Source organism: Dromiciops gliroides, chromosome 5, assembly GCF_019393635.1.
Source record: "Dromiciops gliroides isolate mDroGli1 chromosome 5, mDroGli1.pri, whole genome shotgun sequence".
Classification (NCBI taxonomy): Eukaryota; Metazoa; Chordata; class Mammalia; order Microbiotheria; family Microbiotheriidae; genus Dromiciops; species Dromiciops gliroides.
The window spans coordinates 240,647,407-240,673,509 of NC_057865.1; the positions used below are offsets into that span (position 1 = coordinate 240,647,407).

At 38.0% G+C, this 26,103-nt stretch overlaps 1 protein-coding gene across 1 annotated transcript; it reads right to left on the bottom strand.

Annotated features, from left to right (window-relative positions):
• Positions 1-1,357: 1,357 nt before the first annotated feature.
• LOC122729002 lies at positions 1,358-25,404 on the bottom strand. Its single transcript, XM_043967685.1, has 7 exons — positions 25,109-25,404; positions 19,352-19,436; positions 16,304-16,421; positions 13,422-13,520; positions 12,617-12,715; positions 4,550-4,648; positions 1,358-1,452 (listed from the first exon to the last, which is right to left on the bottom strand). The coding sequence occupies exons 1-7, from the start codon at positions 25,402-25,404 to the stop codon at positions 1,406-1,408; spliced, it is 843 nt and encodes a 280-aa protein (XP_043823620.1). The 3' UTR covers positions 1,358-1,405.
• Positions 25,405-26,103: the final 699 nt, after the last annotated feature.

Here is a 26,103-nt window from a genome sequence, read left to right on the forward strand (position 1 = left end):
TAATACAGAATAAATCTAAGAATTCCATGAAAAACTGGATGAAGCAAACAGCTGTGAACAGTTTCAGCCTTCCAGGGAAGCTCTGTACTAGAGCCCAACCTTCAGGAGGTGTTCTGATCCATACAGACTCCGCCTCAGTCCAGGACCACATTTGCCAGAGAGTTTGAGTACTCTTCCAATTCCTGTAACCCTAATGCAGTACAATTAGAAACTTATTCTATTACCAAAGTTAAATTTGTAAGCATAGCTTCATGTCCAGGTTGCCCAACAAAAGGAATAGTGAGGGCAGAAGTTTTTCAGACCCACCAAAGAAAAGTGTCCCAGCTTCCTCTTTAATATGAGAAGCAGTAGCAATTTTACTCTATAATCCAAATAGCCCAAGATAACATATGGGTTTAAGCAGCTGGTAGTTAACACTCAAGATTTATAATCCCCTGCTTGGTATAGGAAGGGGAAATACCTTTGGGGCACAGTAGAGTGCAAGGGGGACCAGGGCTAGGGTGTAGATTGTACCTCTCCATGACGACCCAATGGGAATCAGACAAGAATGGGAGGGGGCGTTGCCTTACGTGTGTGTGTGTGTGTGTGTGTGTGTGTGTGTGTGTGTGTGTGTATATATATATGGTTTATTTCTGAGCTTGTGTGGTGCACTTGCCATATTCAGGCTTGTGCCCTTTCACGAGAAAGAAAGAAACATTGTTTGCTTTTCTACTTTCATTTCCAATCCCCAGGTATTGATTTTGAGTGGGTGGCTGGTTTGTCCCACTCCAACCCAAAGAGTAATTATGGAAATTAGGGTTAGGAATACTGCTTTCAGGCTAGCTCATGTTTGCATGTAGATCCTAACCCTTGAGGAATAGGACCAGTGATGAAAAAGGGGAAGGTCCATTTGCATTAGGGACTAGGGGGTAAAATGGGGCCTGTGAGCCCCCTTTCTTGGCACCCACCAGCTGCACACTGGGCTGGCCATTCTCTGGAGAATGACAATAAATGAGCCTTGGACACATCACCGCCCCTGAGTTCCAGAGAATTATTGAGCAGGAGGCATTTTCCTCACAGGTACCAATGAGGACATTCAGTATCTCTGAGATTACCTTCACCTGCCCCCTGAGACTGTGCCTGCCACTCTCTGAAGAAGTCGTCCTGACACAGGAAGGCCCAGGCCTAAAGGTCTGGAGGCTGAGCAGCCTGCACGGACAGCCCAAGTGCTGCTCCCCCCTCCCCCCCCAGGGGCTGAGGAGAAGCTTGAGGCTGACTCCAGTTTAGAGGTGAATTTGGTCGGGAACCTGGTCAACCTGTCAATAAAAAGTGTAGAGATGAATACAATTTGGCAAAAAAAGTTTAATCCAAAAAAATTTGTCCTTAAGCTAAATTAGTCAGTAATGAATCACCGAGCCAGAATTAATTATGCCACAAATTCTTCCCGATCATCGATAGGTCTTCCGTATAAATCTATTAAACAGAAAAGAAACAAAGAGATAATTAATCCAAATTTACTACAGTGATTTCTATTTACAAATAACATCACACTTTCTTAGGTATTCCTACCAAAACAAAACAAAACAAAAGTTTCAACCACTAGGATAAAAGCTTGACTCTCTACATGGCTTGGGTTTTCTAACAGCATCAAAAGAGATGTAACAAACCTGCATGATTTTATTTCAAAAATCAATTTACATTCTAATAAAGTAGCCTATTAAGATGGCATAAATTTCATTATCTTCTGTTGAACTACAGCAGCCCTGTACAATGGTCTAGCTTGACTTATTTACAATAATTGGCATAACATTAAATCTTGCTATTTTCTTGAATTCACAGCTAAAGAAGAGATAAGTTACTATCAACTCTCCTAACTAAGCTTAACTACTCAAGTAGCTCCTTAATACTGCCTCATACTTTGGGAGAAACAGCACCACACCATCAGAGAATTTCAGACTCATGTGAGATAAAAGATGAACATGTCTTATGTGGTTCTTTTTGTTTTCCTGGGCAATGAGGGTTAAGTAACTTGCCCAGGGTCACACAGCTAGTAAGTGTCAAGTGTCTGAGGCCAATTTGAACAAAGGTCCTCCTGAATCCAGGGCCGGGGCTTTATTTTGTCCTTCTTCATAAATTCTTATTCCTTGACTAATAAAAGGGACTCCTTTTTTTTCAATTCAACTGAGCTGCTTAGAGATGTTTACCACATTCACAACTCAATGAATATATTACACTATTATCAAGGTAATGTCCTATTGCTTCTGGGATAACATATAACCTCTAACTTGACGTTCACAAACATTCTGAATCCAACTCTGGCCTATCTTGCTGAACTGATTTCACACAATTCCCCTTCCCATTGTGTATGCCCCAGGCATTCGCACAGCTCTATCTCCTGCCTCTCTGACTTTTGTACACACTGAATGCTGTGAACAACAGGAGGTCTATCCTCTGACTCCACCTGGAAAAAGCTTTAAGCTTCCTTTTAGGCTCCTTGCTCAGGGATCACCTCCTGTGAGTAGCCTCCCTCATTCCTAGTGCTTTCTTCCCCACTCAGATGATCTTGGGCTTACCTACTTATGTATGTATTGTGAAGTCTTTGAGGGCAGGAAATGTTTTTTATTTTATCGTTGTATTCCTAAGTGCTTAGCAAAGCACAGAATATATGTAATAAATCCTCTTGATATAGTTGGGTATAAGTAAGGCACAGGGGGAAAAAAAAAACCCCAAGCTATTCAGAGATATGATCAGAAAAGTACAGTGGCCAGTCCTGTGGTGAGAGCAAAGGCAGCACTAATGCTACTGTAGGGCCCAGGTTAAAAAAAAGATCCCAGAGAAAGGAACATTGAGTGGACTCTCCATGAAAGACTGATGGGAGGACACTGAAAAGAATCTCACAGAATGAAAAAGTGTCAAGTCTGAAAAGGAAAATTAATTAGACTACCAAAGGGTAATTAATTTCCCCTAAAGAACCAGAACTAGGAATCTAGAAGCAAAATACTTTTTATTTAAATAGTACAGGAGAAAAACTAAACATTCTGTATCTATTACATACTCTTTTCTAAATTTCATACTCTAAAAAGTTTAAAACTCTAGAGTCATTCCCTAATTACCATCTGGCAGGCCTTCAGACATAAGATCATTTCACACAAAGTAATATCTTAATTTATGTCCTTACCTGATTCACATTCTAAAAAGCTATTACCAAAGTTCAACACCCACTAAAATAAGGAACTCCAGAACTTCATGTCCACTCTGCGCACATACTATTTAGTTAAATACCTGGGCATTCAGTTAAGCTTTACAAGAAAATCCTATTTAGACCTCCAGAGTTTAATCCTTAATTCCCCAACTGCTTTTGACTAGAACTTTATCTTAATATTTTGTATTCAAGATGCTTATTTACATGAGAGAAGACTTCATGTTGCACAGTTATTTAACATACAATGAACTTAAGATTCCTTCATGCTACTATTAAACAAGCTCTTTTTAAAATTTTAAACACTTAAAGACTTTGTTCTTTTTCTTTTCTAGCATTATTGGACTACTTGCTGATGGGCAAGTGCTAGACAGAATATTTTGAAAACAGCACTTCCAGAATATCAAATAAAACGATATAGTTGATACCAATGTACTTAAGAGAACAAAAATAAAATAAAATAACTTTTGAGATCAGAAAAAAGAAATCAAGACCAATTTTCAAAATCTATGTAATAATTTGTTGAAATGTGTAATAATGGGTGGAGAGAATATAGATGAGGCATCAAATAATGATCTTCTTGCGTTCCCATTATGATGCATTTCACCAAGGGGTACAAGCTTTGGAAATCCAGTGACTGTGGGGCTGTGGCAGCCAACCGAAGGAAAAAAACATTCACAAATATCACAGAACTGTCAAGCTGTGCATCTGCTGACAGTATCCTTTTTTCATTAGGCATGATGAATAAACAGAAAGGCCCATAAAAAAAAAGAATGACAGTTCTAGATATCTTTATATCTGTTTCAAATGTTTTCCAGTTACATTTTTAACTAAAGGCAGTTAGCCTCATTATTTATATAGCACATTTTATTCACCTAGAATAAGAGGAAAAAACTCGGCACAGCCTTAATAAGAAAGAGCTTTTCCAATTCAAATACGGATTACTAAGAAAAATGTCCAAGGAAATCGACACACTTTAAGTTCAATGATTTTAGAGTCAAAGGAAAATTGTAAATGAAGAATCAGACCCGTTGCATAGGCTTTATGATACTATGCAATGTATCAAAATGATACAGGCAAGTGTACATAACTGAACTCTAAGGTATGAGCATGAAAAATACTATTCTCAGGGCTCTCAATTCAACAGTTCACTATTCCATATATAGCAATCTCTTCACAGATCTTCAAAACAGAACCTGAGGAAAAAACACACAAAGTTAACTTCCTATTTTCACTCTGAGAATAAAGATTATATGCTAGGGCTACCACGACTGAATTATTTTTGGACAAGAGTGTAAACCTGATCATGTAGGCCAGAGAAATTCTTCAAAAAGGTTTTCAGGAAAAAATACTTTTTCACTAATTACTTACAACGGATAATGGCTTGGTGTGGATCTTCATTCTCACAGGCCAGTGGTATCTGATTAACACTGCCGAAGCGAGAGGTTATCCATATTCTCTTATTTAGATCTACATGGAAGAGAAATATTATGTCAAGAATATGTTAATTGACATATCATGATAAACACCATAATAATATATGGAAATGAGTAAAAAAACCCACAAATCTTTTTAAAGCATAGGCTATTGATATTCAACCTCTATCCCTTCCTTATATTTCATCAGGAGTAGAAGTGGCCTTGTATCCAGGAACACAAAAGTCAAGTTCTACTAGTCCTCATGACCAAGCTAGAAAAATTTTCAGGAGAGACCTGGCAACAGGCTTTCTGCTGTTGAAGTTTACCTTGCTATGTTTGGAAAGGTTCATTGCCAAAGAGCTGGGTACCAGGTGATGAATGTAGTTTGGGATAAAATAGTTTACTAGGCCACACACTAAGGGGTAGAAGGATTTTCATGTGCCAGGGTAGAAGGTACTAATCCCAGATCTACCCTCCTGACCGGCAGCTCCCATCCACTGATCCTCCTGTCTTCTCCGGTTATCCATAATAATTCTCATCTCTCCTCTACACAACTCTTTCAAACTTTGGACAGAGATCCCAGCATTCTTCCTATACCTTCTCTTGTTTAAGCTAAAGGATGACAGTTCATTCAACACATTCCTGTGGGATGAGATTTTGGTACTTCTCACACTCCTGGCTGCCTTCCTGCAGACAGCACTAGCTGGTCAGAGTAGCATGAGCAAGGTAATATACAGCTCACCTATAATGCTAGCTAAATGAGGGGGTGGGAACAGAGAGTGGAGAGCTGAGGCTCATAGAGGTCTTGAGTTTGCGAGTTGTGAGCTGCAGTGGGATATGTCAGTCAGGTGTTGCCACTCTTTAGCATTAATATGGTGAGCCCTTGGGAGTTGGGGGTCACCAGGTTGTCGAAGGAGGGATAGAAAAAGAGGAGGTAAATGCTAGCATGCTGATCACCAGGAGGATCCACCCTGTGAATATTTCCTGCACTTCTAGCCTCGGTACGCTGGGGAGACCAAGGTTGTTAAAACAAAAATGGCACTCAAAAATGAATACACTAGTCCAGATGTAGTGTAACCAGACTGGAGTACATGGCCTTTGTCATGCACATTATGCTTGTATGATGCATCCTCAAACATTAACTTCTTTGGTGGTGCTATCACACCACTGACTCATCCTAAGTTCAGTCTACCCAAAGCCCCCAGGTATTGAACAAAAACAAAAACAAAAACAACCTCCCAATCTCTTGAACTTCTTACATTGCTGTCTTGGAGTGTCGATTGTTTGAACCCAAGTATAAGGCTTTCCAGGCATATCTGCTGCAAGTGTCATCTTCTAGATTTCCCTATACTTTCTAATTTACTGAGAACATTAGGGATCTCAGTTTGGTCATATTAGCTTCTGTTATACATCAGCTTGATTAAGCATTTCATCTCTACTTTTAGTCATTCATATCATGTGAGAAAATCATGGGATTTGGCAGATCCTCATTCAAAGGCTCACCTGCAGATGTATCTAAACTGATTGAATTAAGTGACAGTGATTGACTTTGCTAATTAGCCTACCTCAAGTTAATTTCATTGTAACCACACCTGGCTAGACCTTAAGAAGGTATTGTTCTCAGAAGCTAAGGACTTTGAACCCCACATGAGACCACCTGAAGGTGAACCAGTGGATTTGGATGACTCTAACCAATCAGCTTGAAGCAGTGTGTAAGGCCCTCTTCTGCTCCAGACCTATCAAAGGCTTCCACACTCAGTGTGAGGGGCAGTTCATGGTTGAAGCAGGCTCATGATATAGAGGACTTGAGGAAGAACCAGACCAGGCTGGAACTCTAGGCTAGATAGGCCTTTCCTGAACGTTCTGAACTTCACGTGTCTGCCTTTTTACCAATACCTAGTATGCTTTAATAAATGCTTACTGCCCAAAGACTGGTGCTAAAGCTTCTAATTTAAGGCGACCACACATTTAGACTTTATACACCACAATAAACAGTAAAATGACAAGCCCAAGGGCAGAACACTGGGACATTCTTAACTGGAAAGGGAAAAAAATTGGACATGGGTGAACAGAGCCAAATGACTTATGACAAATATTAAAACCTATTAATTCAGTATTTGCCAGTTATACTTTATCTATTATTGTTTTTTTCTTTCTATTTTCTAAAAGACTCCCAGAAAACAACAGATCAAACCACTGGTTCTGGGTTGTAAAAAAAAGAATTAAATTGAAATAATACTGAAGCAACTAAATGCTAAGGAAAACATCCTTATACACTGTCAAACTACACAACTATACATGAACAAAGTAAAATGTAAATTCAATTTTAAAAAAACATGCATGTACATTATAAACATAATACATAAAACAAACATGAACCAGAACCAAGTTGAGCTACTAAGAATTTCAAACTCTCTATATTTCAGTCCATTAGAGGATCATGTCTTATCAGATTTAGACTATTTCTCAGACATAACCTGTTATGCAAATGTCATTAGAATAGAAGTGTTTTTCCTTACTAAATATGGCAAATGAAATCTGTTTTTTAAAAATGCTCCTCAAGTTCTTCATAATCAGGACTGGAATTCCATGGAGTTGGCTAGATCTATGACAGCTCTAAAGATTCATTTAAACAGTACTTCAAATGTTTTGTTATCAATTTTAATGTTAACAGTAAATTATTGTATTAAGCCTGCTTTTAAAATAATGCTTTTATATCAGCCAATAGTATGCTTCTGTCTCACATAGAAACGATTAAAGAGTTCTAACGATTTTAAAAAGTGTTTTAGGTTTAAATATAGCTATACATTTAATTAACTAGAGAGTTATGATATAGGAAAGTAAAATACATACTGGAATCATGTCACATATAGGATAGTCATAAAATCATATAAAAATAATAATTCAACTTGAAGTATACGATATCATACACTTTTTCATCTTAAGAATAATTATGTCATTTTTGGGGGTTTATTCAATGAAATACTGTTTAAAGCATGTATTATTACACCAACATTTTTGGCTTTTTTGGTCCAGATTTTCTCAGTGTCATAACCACTGCCTGGTTATAAGACACATTTTTAAAAGCTACATTCCCTTTTTATTCAATTAAGGTATCACCCAAGAAGTTTAAAAAATTGTACTGAAAAAGAATTTGAGAAACCTGAAACTACAAGTAGAGCTTTGAAAGGAGTATTACCAGACCCTTAGTCGTTTAAATAATTTATTGTTTCTATGTTCAACAAATGCCAACTCTTTAAATTGCTTCTCACATAAGAAAATATTTTTATTTACAGAAAAAAGTACTGAAATTTCAAAAATCTTTCAAGCCAAAGAGTTCAAAAAGACCCTGAAAATTCTCATTAGACAAGCAAGTCATGTAGCATAATGTGGTGCAAAATTAAGTTTTCAGTTTCCGGTACAAAAATTGAATTAAAATATAAAAAATAAGGAGGGATACTTTAAGAATAACTCACTATCTCCAAAAAGCTATAAAAATATATCCTATTTGTGCAGTTAGAATAGATTTCTTTTGACATATAAACTGTAGGGCCTTATAAAATAGTGTATTATATTATTCTATCAAACCAAAATATGGATATTTCAAATCTACAGAAAACAGCAAAACCAATTATATTCATGCAACCTCTCAAGAAAAATTTTAGAAAAAATATAAATTTTAGTTTATAATACCCAGGATTTATCCCACCCTGTACATTTATCTTACAGAAATATTTTTAATATAAACAATAGAAATTCTGATTATTATCAAACTAAATATTAAAGTGTCCCAAGTCCAAATACAAAAAGCACTGAAGTCCTCTTCCTTCAGGTCTATTGCCATAAATATTCATTGTAAACTACATGGTCAACATTTTATGTTAACTTGGTTCCAAAAGCTATCAGCTGTGAGGGCCAAATTTAACATATGGAGAGTTAATGGAGTGGCTCACTGTAATATTGGGGTCCCGGAAATAATGAGGGACCTCTAAGTCCAAAGCTCCCTCCTCTCAGAACTGGCTTTTTAGATATTTCTCCCAGGCCAATAAGAAAGGAGCCTGACAGCCTCTTTTCCACAAAAGAGTCAGGTTTTATTCATGGGAATGAAATAAACAGCAAAGATGAAATTAATATAATCAAAGACAAGGGAATAGGGAAAGAGAAATACAGACAGTCCTCCTAACGCTAACCTAAGTCTATACAATCCCCAACCTGGCTTCCAGTTCAGCTAACTCAAAAGAGCAGGGCTCTTATGTCAACTTACCACCTGGGGTCCATAGCTTCATGGAAAAACAGCTTTGCAGCCAGGGCCCTCAGGACTCGTCTGCTCCTGCTGCTCAGACCACCACAAGGGAAAACCACTCCTGAAGAGACTGAGCTCCCCTCAGGAACATTTACTCTTCCTCCCCCAAAAGGAGAGGTCCTTCAAAACTGCCTGTGGAGAGTGGTTTCTCCTGCTGACATCAGCAGCACACATCACTCAGGACAGGACAGGTGTGGCTCATCTTAATCAGTCTGCCAAATTCCAATAATCTCACCACACAGCTTATGCTATTATTCCTTGCCTCTTTAAATAATGAAGAGCAAGTAGAAATAATAACTTAGGTTCAAAGAAGAAAAATTGATGAATGAGGTCCAATGGAAGTAATCAGATCTCTGGAAGAAATCTCAGTGAACCTAAACATACAATGTCTGAAGGTTATAAAGTACAGAATATTTTCTTCTTTGCAAAAACAAATTGTTCAGAAGTTAAACCAGTCCATAATAATTTGTCATTCTTGACAAAAAACACCAGTGAGAATGATGATGGGATAAAATCATCAGTATCACTGTTCGGTCATGACATAAAGTCAGTAGTAGCAGAGACTTTCCACAGAAATCTATATCAAAAGAAAAGAAACCAAGACATAATTAAAACAAATTTACTACATTGATTTCTATTTTCAAATCACAATCTCTACACAGGCGACCCTAGGTTTCAGGAAGAAGGGCTTGGAGGGAAAACTCATCACATTTCCTTAAAGAATCCTACAAAACAAAACAAAACTTTCAACCACTGGGATGAAAGTTTGACTCTATACCTGGTGATAAACTTGCTTTTGGTTTTATAACAGCATCAAAAGATAGCTAACAAACCTGCAAGAGAAGTAACTACCACCTCTCCCAGCTACTTCCAAGTTACTCTCTAATACTGCCTCATAATTTGGGAGAAATAGCATCACATTATCAGAGAATTTCAGCCTCATTTGGGATAAAGAAGCACATGTCTTATTTTGTTCTTTATCATAAATTCTTATTCCTTTACTAAAAATTGTGACTCCTTTTTTTTTCAATTCAAATGAACCACTTAGGTTTTACCACATTCACACTCAATGAATATATTACAAGATTATCAAGGAAATGTCTTATGGTTTCCAGGATAACTTTTAAACTCTAACTTGACGTTTAAAAACATTCTGAATCCAACTCTGACCTATCTTGCTAAACTGATTTCACACAATTCCCCTTCCCATTGTGTATGCCCCAGGCATTCACACTGCTCTATCTCCTGCCTCTGTGACTTTTGTACACACTGAATGTTGTGAACAACAGGAGGTCTGTCCTCTGACTCCACCTGTAAAAAGCTTTAAGCTTCCTTCCAGGCTCCATGCTCAGGGATCACCTCCTGTGAGTAGCCTCCCTCATTCCTAGTGCTTTCTTCCCCACTCAGGTGATCTTGGGTTTACCTACTTATGCATATATTGTGAGCTCTCTGAGGGCAGGTATTATTTTTTATCTTTGTACTCCTAAGTGCTTAGTAAAGCACAGAATATAAGTAATAAGTCTTTTTTGTTTTGTTTTGTTTTTGTTTTTTGCAGGGCAATGAGGGTTAAGTTACTTGCCCAGGGTCACACAGCTAGTAAGTGTCAAGTGTCTGAGGCCGGATTTGAACTCAGGTACTCCTGAATCCAGGGCCGGTGCTTTACCACTGTGCTATCTAGCTGCCCCTTGCTATCTAGCTGCCCCATAAGTCTTTTTGATATGGTGGGCATAAGTAAGCCACAGGAAAAAAACAAACAAACAAACTCTTCAGAGATATGATCAGCAAAGTACAGGGGCCAGTCCTGTAGTGAGAGCAAAGACAGCACTAATATGCTACTGTAGTACCCAGATTAAAAGTTAGATAACAGACAAAGGAACACTGAGTGGACTCTCAATGAAGGACTGATGGGAGGACACTGAAAGGATCTCACAGAATAAAAAAGTGTCAAGTCTGAAAAGGAAAATTAAATAGACTACCAAAGGATAATTAATTTCCCCTAAAGTACCAGAACTAGGAATCTGGAAACAAAATACTTTTACTTAAATAGTACAAGAGAGAAACTAAACATTCTGTGTCTATAACATCCTCTTTTCTAAACTTTATACTCTATTAAGGAGTTTGGTTTTTTTTTTTTTCCTTTGCTGGGCACTGAGTGACTTGCCCAGGGTCAAGTGTCTGAGGGCAGATTTGAACTCAGGTCCTCCTGAATCCATGGTCGGTGCTTTCTCCACTGCGCCACCTAGCGGCCCTTCTATGAAATTTTAAACTCTAGAGTCTTTCCCTAATTATCATCTGGCAAAGCTTCAGATAGATATAAGATAATTTCACACAAATTTCCTTACCTGATTCACATCTTTAAAAACTATTTCCAGAGTTCAACACACACCAAAATGAGGAAATCCAAAAGTTCACATCCACTCAGAACACATAGTCTTTAATTAAATATGTGGGCGGTCAGTTAAACTTTATAAGAATATCCTCTTTAGACCTCCAGAGTTTAATCCTTAATTCCTCTACTGCTTTTGCCTAGAACTTCATCTGAATATTTTGTATTCAAGATGTTTATTTACATGAGAGAAGACTCATGGCACAGATATTTAATATACAATGAACAACTTAACATTCCTTCATGTTACTACTAAACAAGATCTTTTTAAATTTAAACACTTAAAGATTTTATTCCTTGTCTTTTCTAGCATTATTGGACTAATTGTGATGGTCAAGTGCTAGCTAGAATATTTTGATAACAGCACTTCAAGAATATCACATAAACTATACAGACACCAACGTACTTAAGGGAGCAAAAATAAAATATTTTTGAAATCAGAAGAAAATCATCAAAGCCAATTTTCAAAAATTGTATATTAATTTGTTGAAATGTGTAAAAATGGATAGAGAGCATACAGAGGAGGCATCAAATAATGATCTTATTGCATTCCCATTGTGATTCATTTCACCAAGAGGTACAAGTTTTGGAAGTCTAGTGACTGTGGGGGTGTGGCAGCCAACTGAAGGAAAATAAAAACATTCACAAATATCACAGAGCTGTCAAGCTGTGCATCTGCTGACAGTATCCTTGTTTCTTTAGGCATGATGAATAAACAAAAAGCCCAAAGAAAAAAGAATGAATGACACTTTTAGATATCTTTAGACCTGTTTTAAATGTTTTCCAGTTACATTTTTAATTGAAGGCAGTTAGCCTCATTATTTATATTACACATTTTATTCGCCTAGCATCAAAGGAAAAAACTCGGCACAGCCTTAACAAGAAATAGCTTTCAAATTCAATTAGGGATTACTAACAAAAATGTCCAAGGAAATTGACACACTTTAAGTTCAATCATTTTAGAGTCAAAGGAAAATTATAAATTAAGAATCAGACACTTTGAGTAGGCTTTACAATATTATGCAATGTGTCCAAATGATACAGGCAAGTTAACATAACTGAACTCTTAAGGTATTTGCATGAAAAATACTATTCTCTGGGATCTCAATTCAACATATATAGCAATCTGTTCACAGACTTTACAAGAGAACTTGAGGAAAAAACACACAAAGTTAACTTCTACTTTCACTATGAGAAGAAAGATTATTTGCTAGGGTTACCATGACTGACTTTTTTTTTTTTTGGACAAGAGTGAAAACCTGCTCATGTAGGACAGAGAAAATCTTCCAAAATGTTTTGAGGAAAAAAATCTTTTTTAACTAGTTACTTACCAGGGATAATTTCTCGGCGTGGATTTGGATTAACTCCTATTGGTATGACTTGGTTACGTTTCAACATGCTGGATACCCAATTTCTCCTCCTATTGAGATCTACATGGAATATAAATATTATGTCAAGAATAAGTTAACTGACACATTATGAGTAAATGAGTAAAAGAACTTTTTAAAGCACAGGCTACTGATATTCCATCTCTATCCTTTTCTTATATTTCATCAGGAGTAAAAGTGGCTTTCTATCCGTGAACACAAAATTCAAGTTCTACTAGGCCTCACTCTACCAAGCTAGAAATTTTTCAGGACAGACCTGGCAACAGGCTTTCTGCTATTCAAGTTTACCTTGCTACATTTGGAAAGGTTCATTGCCAAAGCGTCGGGTAGCGGGTGATGAATTTAATTTTGGATAAAACAGTTCACTAGGCCACACACTAAGGGGTAGAAGGATTTTCATGTGCCAGGGAAGAAGATCTACCATCCTGACTGGCAGCTCCAATCCATTGGTAGCTCCCATCCATTGATCCTACTGTATTCTCATGGTAGATATAATTATTCTAATCTCTCTTTCAAACTTTGGACAGAGATCCCAGCATTCTTCCTATACCTTCTCTTGTTTAGGCTAAATGATGACAGTTCATTCAACACATTCTTGTGGGATGAGATTTTAGTACTTCTCACTCTCCTGGCTGCCTTCCTGCAGACAGCACTAGAAAGGTGAAAGAAAACCTGCTTCTTTAGGACTTAGAAATTCTTCAAAAATGTTTTGGAAAAAAACCTTTTTTTTTTCCCAATAATTACTCACCAGGATTTGGGGATGATTGTGGATCACAAGCGTTTTTACCATTTCGAACAACTTGCTTCCTTCTTCTCAACCAAAATCTCTTTCCCTTCTTAGGGAGATCTATATGGAACATGAATATTATGTCAAGAGTAACTTAATTGACACATTATGATAAAAACTTTAATATTATTCAGAAATGACTGCCATTTTATTTTTAAAGCGTAAGCTACTGACGCTCCACCTCTACCCAATTCTTATATTTCACCAGTAGATGATGTGACCTTGTATCCACGAATACAAAATTCAAGTTCTACTGGGTCCTACTACGTAGCTAGGACAGTTTTCAGCACAGCCCTGGAAACAGGCTTTCTGTCTTTGAAGTTTACATTGGAAAGGTTCATTGCCAAAGAGTAAGGTACCAAGTAAAGATCATTTAAGAATTATTGGACTGCCTGAAAGCTATGATCAAAAAAAGAGCCTAGGGGGCAGCTAGGTGGTGCAGTGGATAGAGTACCGGCCCTGGAGTCAGGAGGACCTGAGTTCAAATCCGGCCTCAGACCCTTAATACTAGCTGTGTGACCCTGGGCAAGTCACTTAACCCCAATTGCCTCACAAAAAAACAAAAATAAAAACAAAAAAAAGAGCCTAGAGAGAATCTTTCAAGAAATTATCAAGTAACACTGCCCTGATATCCTGGAACCAGAGGGTAAAATTGTTATTGAAAGAATCTACTGATCACTTCCTGAAAGAAATCCCAAAATGATAACTCCAAGGAATCTTGAAGCCAAATTAACAGAACTATCAGGCCAAGGAAAAAATAATATTGCAAGCAGCCAGAAAAAAAAAACAGAAAACCCAACACAACCAATTTAAAGATCAAGGAGCCACAGTCAGGATTTCACAGGACTCAGCAGCTTCTCCATTAAAGGATGAGAAGACTTGGAATATGATATCCCAGGAGGCAGAAGAGCTTGGATTACAAGCAAGAATCCTAGCACCAGCACCACTCACTAGTCATGAGGGCTTGTAGCCTCAGTGTCATCCTGGACCCCTCACTATCCCGCTCCTCACACATCCTGGTAGTTACCAAATCCTGCAGATTCTACCTCCATAGTACCTCTCTCATATGCCTCCCCGACCCCACCATCCCTGGCCCTCTCCTCCTACCTGAGTCCTGGCCCAAACTTCTGTCTCCAATTTGTCTACCCCTTTGCTATCCCTCTTCCACACAGCTGCCAAAATCAGCCACTAAATAAATGCCCAAAGTTTCCTAATCCTGCTGGGATGAAATTAACCATTTCAAACCCTTTATAACTTGTCTCCAGTCTAAGTATCTGGCCTTATCATGGTATTTGCCTTCACATACTCTGAAGTTCAGATAGTTCTTGCTATTTCCCTCCTGATAGTCCCTGTTCCATCTCTATGCCTTTGTACAGGCTGTCCTCTATGCCTGGAATGATCTCTTTATTTTTCTCCAGCCATTATCATCCCTTGTATCTTTCAGAGCTCAACTAAAGTCACACCTTCAATATAGAAACCTTCCCTGTTGTTGTCTCCAGAAACTGGGGCCTTCCTCACTTGTCCAGTCCCTTCCAAATCACTTTGTATTTATTTTGTATGTACTCGTATGTCTCCATGGTTTAGGAAAATATGGATAGTTTCATTTCAGTTTCTGTGTCCCCGCCCCCAGCCTTGGCCTCACTTAGCGCCTTTCACAAATTAGTCACTTGACAAATATTTACTACTTCATTAGTGGTATGAGGTAACAAAATAGTGAGGATTTCCTTAAGCATTATCAACTTCATGGAAATTCTCCAATACCATGGAGCTGCATCATGGACCAGGAAAGGAACTCTTTCTATAGGATGGCAGAACAATTGGTTTATGAAGGTATACAAACCAACAACCAATTCAAAAAGAAAATTAAAAAGGCAGCTAGCTAATTAAGCATCATACAGGAGGAGACAATGGCTGGTTCACTTTCAGTTGGCATTATTGAATAACATGAGGTATGCCTAATTATAAGAATGTTTTTGAAATCCTGGTTGTAAAGTTACTAAGAAAATAAAAAGATCAAAGACAAAATATAAGCCAATAAATAAATAAACTGATGTCTGAGGTGACATTTTGTGGAAAGTATGACTATTTGAGGATTCCTGAAAACCCATTGTTCTCCATCTTCATGAAGACAAATGTGAGAATGGAAATAGGGTTAAAAGTTATAAAGAAATAAATTTTGTAATTAAGGAAAAACTTCCTCCAAATGGGAAGAAACCAAAGAAGAAGACATCATAATATGTTCCTCATTACTGGAGGTGTTCAGGTGGAAGCTATAAGGCCCTTATTGGGGATGTGGTAGAACTGGTTCCTCCTCTTCAAGAACTGTTGAAGTAGAATGACTAGAAGTGCCTTCCAGTTCTGCAATTCAAGAATTCTATGATCCTTTTACATGACTGAGTATTGTATAGTTATCTCAATGCACTACCCCACATTGTAAGCTCCCTTTATAGCAAGTACAATATCTTAACAAAACTTTAAGCTTCCCAAAACCTAGTCTAATGCTCAGTACACATAGACAAGAGACTTTTGTGTTTTTGAATTCATTTTGAATTAAATGAAAAAAATTAAATAGGTGTCAAATATAAAAGCATAACATGTTTTGATAAACTTGCCTAATATAAAACTAGTGTGAGCAAATATTGTCTCATGCGGAAATTTTAAGGCATATCCCAATCTATATATATTATAAAAACATAAGTAATACACAAAGATCCAAACATTTTGAAGGAAAAGCCTTGGAAAGAACAAAAAGATGAAAACATAAAACAAATTTGTGAAGAGGTATTATGGTTCTTACTCATAATGTAAACAGTAAGTTACTCTTTTCATATTAGAGTTATCACCTGATTCATCACGTCCATATTTAAGAACATGTGCATTCTCCAGTTCCATTGCCTTGCCCGTGTTGTCTTCACGGCATGGTGGTATCTCTTCCTCTTTATTTTCCTTTGTTTGTTCATCCTAACAAAAGCAGAGCATAGAATTTTATTATCACAATGTGTTTAATGTCATTCCAAAAATCTAAAGCAATATCTTAAAATAACTTTGAGGGAAAAGAGAAAACTGGGAGTCTTTTTTAAAATGGTAACATATTTCAAGAAATAATAAAGCAGAAAAAAAATAACACAGTCCATATTGGTATAATGTAACCCAAAGTGCAAGTAAAATCCTAAGAAGCCTGTATTTGTTTTCTCTCATTACAATAGCTTTGAAAGAATATTAGCTGTTTCATAGGAGACTTTTTAAAATTGAATAGAATTTTATTTTCCAAAATATATGTAAAAACAAATTTTAACATCAATTTTGTAAAAGTTTGTGTTCCAACTTCTCTTCCTCCTCCATTCCTACCCCCCACCCACTAGAACTCAAGCACTTCAAAATAAGTTATACATCAGTAGTCATGGAAAACATTCCCACATTAGCTAGGTTGTGAGAGAAAACAGTAAAAAAAAAAAATCCAAAACTTCAGATTGAGGAATTGTCAAAGAGGAAAAAAAATTTTTTTTTTTTAATGTGTTTCCAGGGGAAGCTAGGTGGTACAGTGGACAGAGCACCGGCCCTGGAACCAGGAGCACCCGAGCTCAAATCCAGCCTCAGACACCCAACACCCACCAGCTGTGTGACCCTGGGAAAGTTACCCAACCCCAACTGTCCCCCCCAAAAAAAACCCCGAAAAAAAATGTGTTTCCATCTATTTTCAGATACTATTACTTCTTTCTCTGTAGATGGGTTGCCTCTTTCATAAGTCCTTCAGGGTTATATTGGATCATTGCCTTGCTGAAAATAACCACATGCTTCCCAGCAGATTATTTTAAACTATTGCTGTTAATTTGTATACAGTACATTTCACTCTGCTTCAGTTCATGTAGTCTTTCCAAGTTTTTCTGATAGTATCCTGTTCATCATAACCTAAATAAAGTACCTTAAACTTGACAAAGAATTTTCTTCTTATTAGCCCAGCAAAGTAGGTACCATATGTTTTGCCATTATATTCCATCATCATAACTATTTCCCTCTATCCTATTCCCTTCCCAAGATATTTACTCTATTTTCTATCTTCTTTTAAACTATTCCTCCTCAAAAGTGTTTTACTCCTGACTGTCCCCTCTCCTACTCTGCACTCCCTTTTTTTTCTCACCCTTCCTTCCTTATCCTCTTCCCCTCATACTTCCTGTAGGGTTCCCATGGCTCATGGAGGGAGACTTTTTTTAAACAAAATTTTAGGAAAAGTGCATAAAAATAAAACATATACTACTTTAATGTATGTAGAGAAAATGTAGAGGTTTTATAACGTAAAAAAAGGCATACATAATTTCTCTTTTTAATGTATGGTCTACTAAGAAGTGTTCTTATAAACATGCAATGCATCATTTCACCATATTGATATTCATTCTGTATTTTTAACATGGAGCCCAGGTCACCACCTTCCACAGTAATGTTTCTTGTCTTTATACTGTGGGATGTAACATGTTTTGTGGGATGGATCATGATACTCTATCTATATAGGTAATTTATTGGCATATTGCTTATAAAAAAACATTAACCCAAGCTACTCACACAAAATCAACTTCTATATAAAAGTATAGAATAATCCTTCACCTTTTCCTCTGATGCAAAGTTTTCAGATGACATGAAAATGAACACGATAGTGAACCAAAATTAGACATGATAACTCAGGTTACTAAGGCTATAGGAATACCATATTCTAGATAACCAAGCAAACTAAGATGTGCAATATCTTCTGTAAGCTGCCTTCCTATCTCAGCAAGAGCAGCTACTGGGAGGAATGAATCCTTACTTGTTGCCCAAGGGGAAACTGTAATGAAGCAATGAGGAGGACTTTAGAAGACAATATGCAGAAGCAGCAGCAACCAACTTAAGCTATGGGAGCAACCTATCAGGGAAAAGAAAGTAAGTCTAGGAGATGCCAAGATTAAGGAGTTGCTGAGATGAGCAAAGGATCATGAAAGCTCTCAGTCCTAGGAGAGATCACACACACACACACAGAAAAAACACACACACACACACACACACACACACACACACGCACATACACACGTGTAAGAACTCAAACTAAAAATTCATTTCAGTGAAAAGATTAAGGAACTGGAAATTATATGTCCAAAGGGATATTCAGACACATAAGTGTTTAAGTTAATTTAGAACACTTTACAATGTACTCAGGAAATGGTCAGAAAACAATTCTTTATTTTATTATAATATTATTTATGTAATATAATATAAACACTATTTATAATAGAATTTATAATTCTAAAATGTATTTACATATCAACATAAAGCATTACATCGGCAAGACAGGGGAAAGAACAGACACAGAATGCTTAAGAATAAATACCATAAGAAGAAGCACACAATTCTGAAATGTAAGAAACAATGGCAACGATTTTGTATCCTTGATGTTCATTCCCCCATTCTGCTTCACTTCATTCTCATCTCTTTCTGACAACTACACTTTCCACCTTCACAAGGAAAGGGAAAGCTTCTGGACCTGTAATATTTTTTTTTTCATTGGTATATGGATATCCCACTGAGGAAGGAGCTTCTTCTGCCAATGAAGGGCAGTCCCTTCTCTGCAACTCAGAATCATTCAGAGTTGTACAGGTAACTTAGAAGTGAAGTGACTTGCCCAGAGTCCCAAAGCTAGTATATGTCTGAGACAAGACTAGGTCTTTCTGGCTTTGACACCTCCTGTCTACATGCACTTAGCCCATACCATCTCTAGCACCAAGGGAGAAAATCATATTGATTTTTCATCCACAGACTCATTAGCTGTCTTTTAGTAACTGCTTCCATGTGGTCCTTCCATGTTCCCCTAAATGCTTTCTTACAGAATCTGGCTAAAAACAAATTGTATCTGTCATCATACATACCTCCTTGATCTCCAGATCTTGAAGAAGGCCAGATGTATCTGCATCCCCAAAAGATACTTTTTTTCCATCAAAGAGATCAGGCTCTCTGTTAGATGAAGCAAGAAGAAAAATCTCTCACTCAAAAGTCTTAGATTATTTCATATAATCTCTCTCTTTTCATATATCTATATGCATATATCTCTATATTTTTAGAAATGCAAACAATTGAACGTAAATATTCTTTGTAATTGACCTCTGCTGGTCCCACCTTTCAGGACTTTATTCTCCTACACTAAACCATGTCATGGTTTTGTACATGATGATCTCTCTCCTGTTTCCTTACCCTTCAAGGGCTTGGTGTCCTAGCCTTAAAACACAGCTCCTCCTCACCTCTGTCTCTTAGATTCCCAGGCTGCCTTCTTAGCTAAAGCTCAAGGAACACCTTCTATACTAGGCATTTTCTGACGACCGGAATTGTGCATATTCTGCTAAAATGACTTTGTGTATAGCTTGTATATTACACAGGCTTGTGTTAAACATATACATATGTGCATTTACTTCTGTGTGTACATGCTGACACCCTCAACAAAATGTAACTTCCTTAAGAATTTAAAGGATTGATTGGTTTTGTCTTTTTGTCCCAGCACCTACTACAGTGCCTGACAAACAGTAGGTTTGTAACAAAGGCTTGGTTATGGATGGATTTTTTTAACTTAGGTGCAGATTGGGTCACCAGAGGAAGACTCTGACTGACTTCTAACCTCATCAAGGTCATGTGGGAATTAATGTAATAAATAATTCAAAATGGGACATAAAACCCAGCAACAAACCCATATGATAATCACATACAACAGTATTAAACAAATTCATGATCCTATGTGACTGAAGGCATGGTGGTGCCCTAAACAAAAAGAAGTTGAACAGAAGGGTTAAGTGAGAAGACAATCTTGTCCCTTTTGTACATGTGGCATTTGAGATTTCTATGGGACCCCAATTAGAAACATCCAGTATCCGTTGAGGACATGGGATTAGACCTCAGGAGAGTCCTGCTATCTGTATTTGAAAGTAACCTGTGTAAACATAAGTGAACGCATGGAAGCTTATGAGATTGTTGAGAGAGTGTACAAAGAGGGAAGAGGGTGCAGGACAACTCTCTAGACTCCAAGTCTAGTGTTCTTTCTATAATACTATGCTTTCCCACCATGTTTAATAGGAAGCAATAAGAAATAGTACTTTGCCTTCCTGAATCATCTATCAGTATATAACCAGAACACTAACTTGTAAGCACCAGGCTTCAACATGACCTATTTAAACAAACAACTAAACCCCCAAAATAGAAGGGGGTTCAAAGGAATGGCTATTCCCCACTCATCTGCATGTCATGCTTATGAAATCTAGCTTTCCAATGGTTACCATTCACTATAGTCCAACCAGATCCATGACCACTGCTGTTACTCCCCCCATCACCTGCCCTATCTTGCTTCAGGTAAATCTCACCTGCCCTTCTTTCTTTTCACTGCCCTTCCAGTCCCCCCCCCCACCTCCTTAAAAGTCTTGCTCTGAAAATGCTTATCAAATCAACAGGAAGACTCCAGGAAAGATTAGATGTCCTACAGTCACAGCCACCATTCCTCAATGTGTTTGTTCTCTTTCCCAATTGGAATGTGAGCTCCTCGAGGCAAGGCCCTGTCTTGCTTCTTGCATTTGTATCCCTAGGACTTTGCCAAGTGGCAGTCAGGAAGGAAGTGCTTAATAAATGTTTCATCATTCATTCATTCAAAATGGATGATAACATTTTCCTACAGAAATTTAAGGAGTGTAGATCAACTGCCATAAAAAGTAAACTCAAGGGGCCCAGAATCTGCTTCAGGGAGCAATCTGATTTTGCTAAAGTGATAGCTGTCAGGCCAAAACCAGCTTAGAATAGAAAGTCAGGTAAGAAGAACTTGACAAAGAAAAGATGATAGAACATTATGAGAAGTATCACTTCATACAAGAGTGAAAACAGTGGGGGAAAAACACGTTTAAAGAATGCTTGATAGAAGGTCCAAGAAAGCAGTCTTAAGCTAAGGGTATTAAAGAGAGTGGAGAACTAGAAGGAGGACAATAGAGGTGAGAAACAGAAAATATCTATGGAGATTTGTAGACCAAGTTCTTTTCACCCCAAGGTCAGTGGAACCACCACCTCTATACTAATGACAGTCTCAGATGTGCTGCTTTAGAGGAGGGATTTTTTTTTTCATCCTTTGCATTTCTATCCTCAGCACATAACACAGTGCCTAAAACCCAGAGGACAGGTACTTACTTCATCAATTTTTTTTGGCTGACTGACATCAAAATGGTAGCATAGAAAACAAATATGGGGGAAAACCAGCTGAACCAGTCAGAGGGTTTTCCTCTAGGGCGTCAGCAACAGAGCTAGTGACAGAAGGCAGTGGAGAGAGTGATTCTTAAAATAACTGTGAAAGGAGGTTGTCAAATGCATTGAAGACTCAAGAATTATTTAGCCTTTCTACACAGGAAAAATCAAATAGATTAAGAATGTCTGTGTTCTCTGACTTGCAGTTAAAAAGACAACCTGTGGAGTTTTCCTATATATATGGGAAATTTTGCAGATTTTAATAATCAACAAGAATATTTCTTTGTTTAAACATTGATGCTTTTTGTTTACATCACTGTCATTTATCAATGACCTTGGTAGTCTGTGGACCCTAGGTTAAGAACCCCGACCCTAACTGTTGGTGGAGTTGTGAAATGATGTAACCAATCTGGAGATCAATTTGCAACTATGCACAACCCTTTGATCCAGCAATACCATTTCTACGGGTTTATTCCAAAGAAATTTTGAAAAGGGGTGTGGGGGACTTATTTATACAAAAATATTTATAGCAGTTCTTTTTATGGTGGGAAAGAAGTAAAAATTGAAGGGATGTTCATCCATTGGGGAATGGCTGAACAAATTGTGATATATGATTGCAATGGTATATTTTTGCGTTACCAGAAATGACAAGCAGGATGATTTCAGGAAAACCTGGAAAATATTACATGAACGGATAGAGAGTGAAGTGAGTAGAACCAGAAAATGACACACAATGACAAACTATGAATGAATGACTTAGCTATTCTCAAGACATGATGAAAAATGTTATCCTCCTCTAGAAAAGACCTGATAGCACCTGAATACAGATGGAGTACTATTTTCACTTTCTTTTTGTTTGTTTGTTTGTTGGGGTTTGGGGGGTAGAGTTTTCAAGTTTTCTTCCACAAAATGACTAATATGGAAATGCTTTATATGATTGCACATGAATAACCTTATGGCCTCAGGGAGAGGGGAGGGCATGAGGCATATAATTTAGAACTCAAACCTTTTTTGAAAAGCCATTAAAATTGGTTTTACAAGTAATTGGGACAAAATAAAATATTATTTAAAAAATACCTACTGAAAAAATGTTATTTTTTTAAAAAGGACACCTACTCTATGGTACCACCTAAGTAGGTACCACCTAAGCACAAAAAGTCAAAATGGCTAAGAAAGTTCAAGTGAGATGAGAAGAAAAAGAAAACATAAAGAGGGCATAAGGTTCATGAATGCAAAATGGCATGGTGGAGTAGAAAAGTAGAAGGAGCTGACTCATCACTGCTTCTTGCTACTTAGAGGAGCTTAGGCAAGTCCTGTAAATTAAGCTTCAGGTTCTTCTGTCAAATGAAGGATCTGAACCAGATGATCACTAAGGTCCCTCCAGCCCTATGATTTTATTCAGAGCTGGGCAAGAGAAAATGGAGGGAAGCATGACAAAAGAAGCAGAAAGATAAAAGCTGAATTTGCCCATTTCTGTGGACAGGATCACCCTTCTTCCAGTCAACCAAGCTCAAAATCCCTCTGTCTTTTCCTCTTCTTCCCATACCCATTCACTCAATAATTCATAATGGTTATGATTTTCTGATATCTTTAAGAGAAGTCTCTTTACATTCCCCAAACCCTCCATTCAGCTCAAGCTCTGATTACTTCACTCCTAAAATAGAGTTTGAACTGATCCTCTGCTTCCAAGATCTGCTTCAATACATCCTAGACATTCACTGAAAAACACCACTTTGCACACATCATCCCCCAGCACAACTTCATGTCTCTACAGGTGAAAGTCAAAACTTCTTTGTCTGGCAATAAAGACCTTTTACAATCTGGACCCCAGCTAACTCTCCAACCTCACCCCACTCCCACAGACAACTCCCTGGTAACTTGAATACTCTTTGAACCTGGAAGATACCAAGGACAATCCCACTTCCTCTCCTTGAAAGGTAGTCCATCCATCTCATCTAAATCCTATCTTCCTTCAAAACTCATGACCTTCTTGTCTCCCTCATGGATAGCTCTAAACCCACTGCAATTCTTCAGGCTTGACTCTGTCTTCTGACATATTTGCCAGTACTTGATTTCTTAACACATCACTTTAAAGATCAGTTATCAATTCATGTGGCTACTTCTGGTTCTGTCTCTGGGGGCCTTCAATTTAGACTCTACTGGCAACCTACTTAGTATAGCTTACTCTGCTTCCAGATCCTGATACCTGCTGAGTCAGTTTTAATCCAGGTCCCTGAAATGGAAACTTCTTGGTGGAAGAGGGTGTAAAGGCAGGCAAGGATGGGGAAGAGAGTGAGTACAGATTTGGATTACAAAAAGAGTACATGAATATGGAGGAAGAGATGGGCAGCCAAGTGAATGGTAATTTCCATTTCCATGCAAAAGAAGTTTCCAAAGAAATTCTGAAAGAAACTATTTTCATAAAATATGAATTTTAGGTGCTATAAATTAGGGAAACATTTGTAAAATGTTAACTAATTAAGCTAGGTATGAATATCACCCATAAAAATAATGTAAGAAATTAATACAGTATTACACATACAGTTTCAGTCATATTAATGAGCATATTCCAAATCCGTTTTCATTAGGGAGAGCAACATCAAGCATGTTTTTTTAAAAAAAAGTCCAAGATGAAATTAACCAATCTTAATCTTAATTCAAGTTTAAAGCAGCACTTGAAATTTAGCAGAAATCAACCTGGTTTTCCCACTTAAAACAACTTAACATTTTCTCTGGAGTAATACACACGCAGTAAAATAAACTGAATTTACCTGACAGAAACTGTAATTCACATTATGGTAACAGTGCTAAATTTGTGATAGAATGATATCGTCCTGCTAGGCTTGAAACGCCTATGACAATTTTATCCACTGTAGAAAAATATTTGCTTCTGTCTTTGGTATAAATGGTGTAAATATGCTTATTAAAGAAGAGTAAAACAGGCATAAGTGGAACCAGGGAAAAGGACAGAAATGCTTACTGCAATTATTGTAGTTTGGTATGCAATCTCAAATTTAGAGAGTGGCTATAAGAAATATTCGTAGTGAAGATGAATCTCAGCTAGGAAGGGCAGGGAGTTATACCGCCCCCATTAACCTCACCCCCACCCACACACCTCCAAAAAAATTCAAAGCAAAACAGGGGAAATAGAAATACTTCTTTTTAAAGCTATTCCATGTCTTTGACTCTTTTTCCATTCCGATATTTTCCGCGGGAGGGGGAGGAATCCCAAATTCAAAAAGGGTTCCAAATTCCGGGTGGGGATTGAGGTAGTCATTTCAGAACTAGGCTTTCTCCCTTCAGGGCTCCAGGTTCCCCGAAGAGAGAGAAAAGTGGGAAATCAAAATTTCAAGAAAATATGCCTCATGGGCTCCCACCCCAAGGAGCTGCGCAGGGACCCTGGTCTTTCCCCTTCCTACCTGCCTTGAATTCTCAACATGCCGATCCAATTGGTGAAGAAATTTAAATATTGACCTATCGTCGTCATTCTCTTGCAGGAGATTGACTGAAAAAGTGCGGTTATGGAGGAGAGAAGGTGGAGGTGGAGGTGGAGGTGGGGATCAGGGGAGGAGTGGGTAAGACTTCCCAAAGCGGGAAAACTATCAATTGCGGGATATGTAGAATACCAGCAAAAGCTGACAACAAAGTAGCGGGGAGCGGGGAAAAAGAGCTGTCTCCGACACGGCAGCGCCAGGACGACTGCTGCCTCAGCCATGGTCAATGTCAACAAACCGGCTCCTGTACTGAAGTCACACTTCCCATTGTGAAGTCCTTAAGCCTCGGATTGGCTGGAGGCGTAGCTCCGCCCCCATCCCCGCCCAAAGAGGAGGAGGGAGAAAAGACCATTTCTTAAGGGAAGGTGGGGCACGGAGACCACCTCTAGGCAAGGAGAGGGTCCCTGTTGCCAGGGCTTCTGTTGTGAAAACAAGCCTAGCCTTAGGTAGGGCAGGACAGAGATTTCATTCCTCCACTCCTTTTGCCGCCTTAATCTATGATTTCCCTTTTCTTTCGCCTCAAATCCCAAAGTGTACTTTTTCTTTCCTAAGGTGTAACAATGAAGCATGCTGCTGTCCCAGCCATGGCTCTTCCTTGTCCACAGCTGTCATCAAGTCAATCGCCTGGCAATTAGGCTGTGTCTGCACATGCTAAAAACACTGGGAATGAGGTAGCCTTCTTTAGAAGTCAAAGGAACGAACGGGCCGCTAGGGGGCGCAGTGGATAAAGCACTGGCCCTGGATTCAGGAAGACCTGAGTTCAAATGCGGTTTAGGACACTGCACACTTCACCAGCTGTGTCACCCTGGGCAAGTCACTTAACCCTCATTCTTTGTAGAAAAAAAAAAGTCAAAGGAACAACAACCACACCAACAAAGAAAACCCCTCCAATTACTTAGATGCTGAGGTGGCTTTGGGGC

What these genes read in the sequence shown, in the direction of transcription:
- LOC122729002 (XM_043967685.1), bottom strand. Translation starts at nt 25,404, where the DNA reads ATGGCTGAGGCAGCAGTCGTCCTGGCGCTGCCGTGTCGGAGACAGCTC. An exon ending in AAGATCTGGAGATCAAGGAG is followed by an intron (nt 16,422 to 19,351) that starts GTATGTATGATG and finishes TGCTTTTGTTAG; the next exon opens with GATGAACAAACAAAGGAAAA. An exon ending in ATATGGACGTGATGAATCAG is followed by an intron (nt 13,521 to 16,303) that starts GTGATAACTCTA and finishes TGTTCCATATAG; the next exon opens with ATCTCCCTAAGAAGGGAAAG.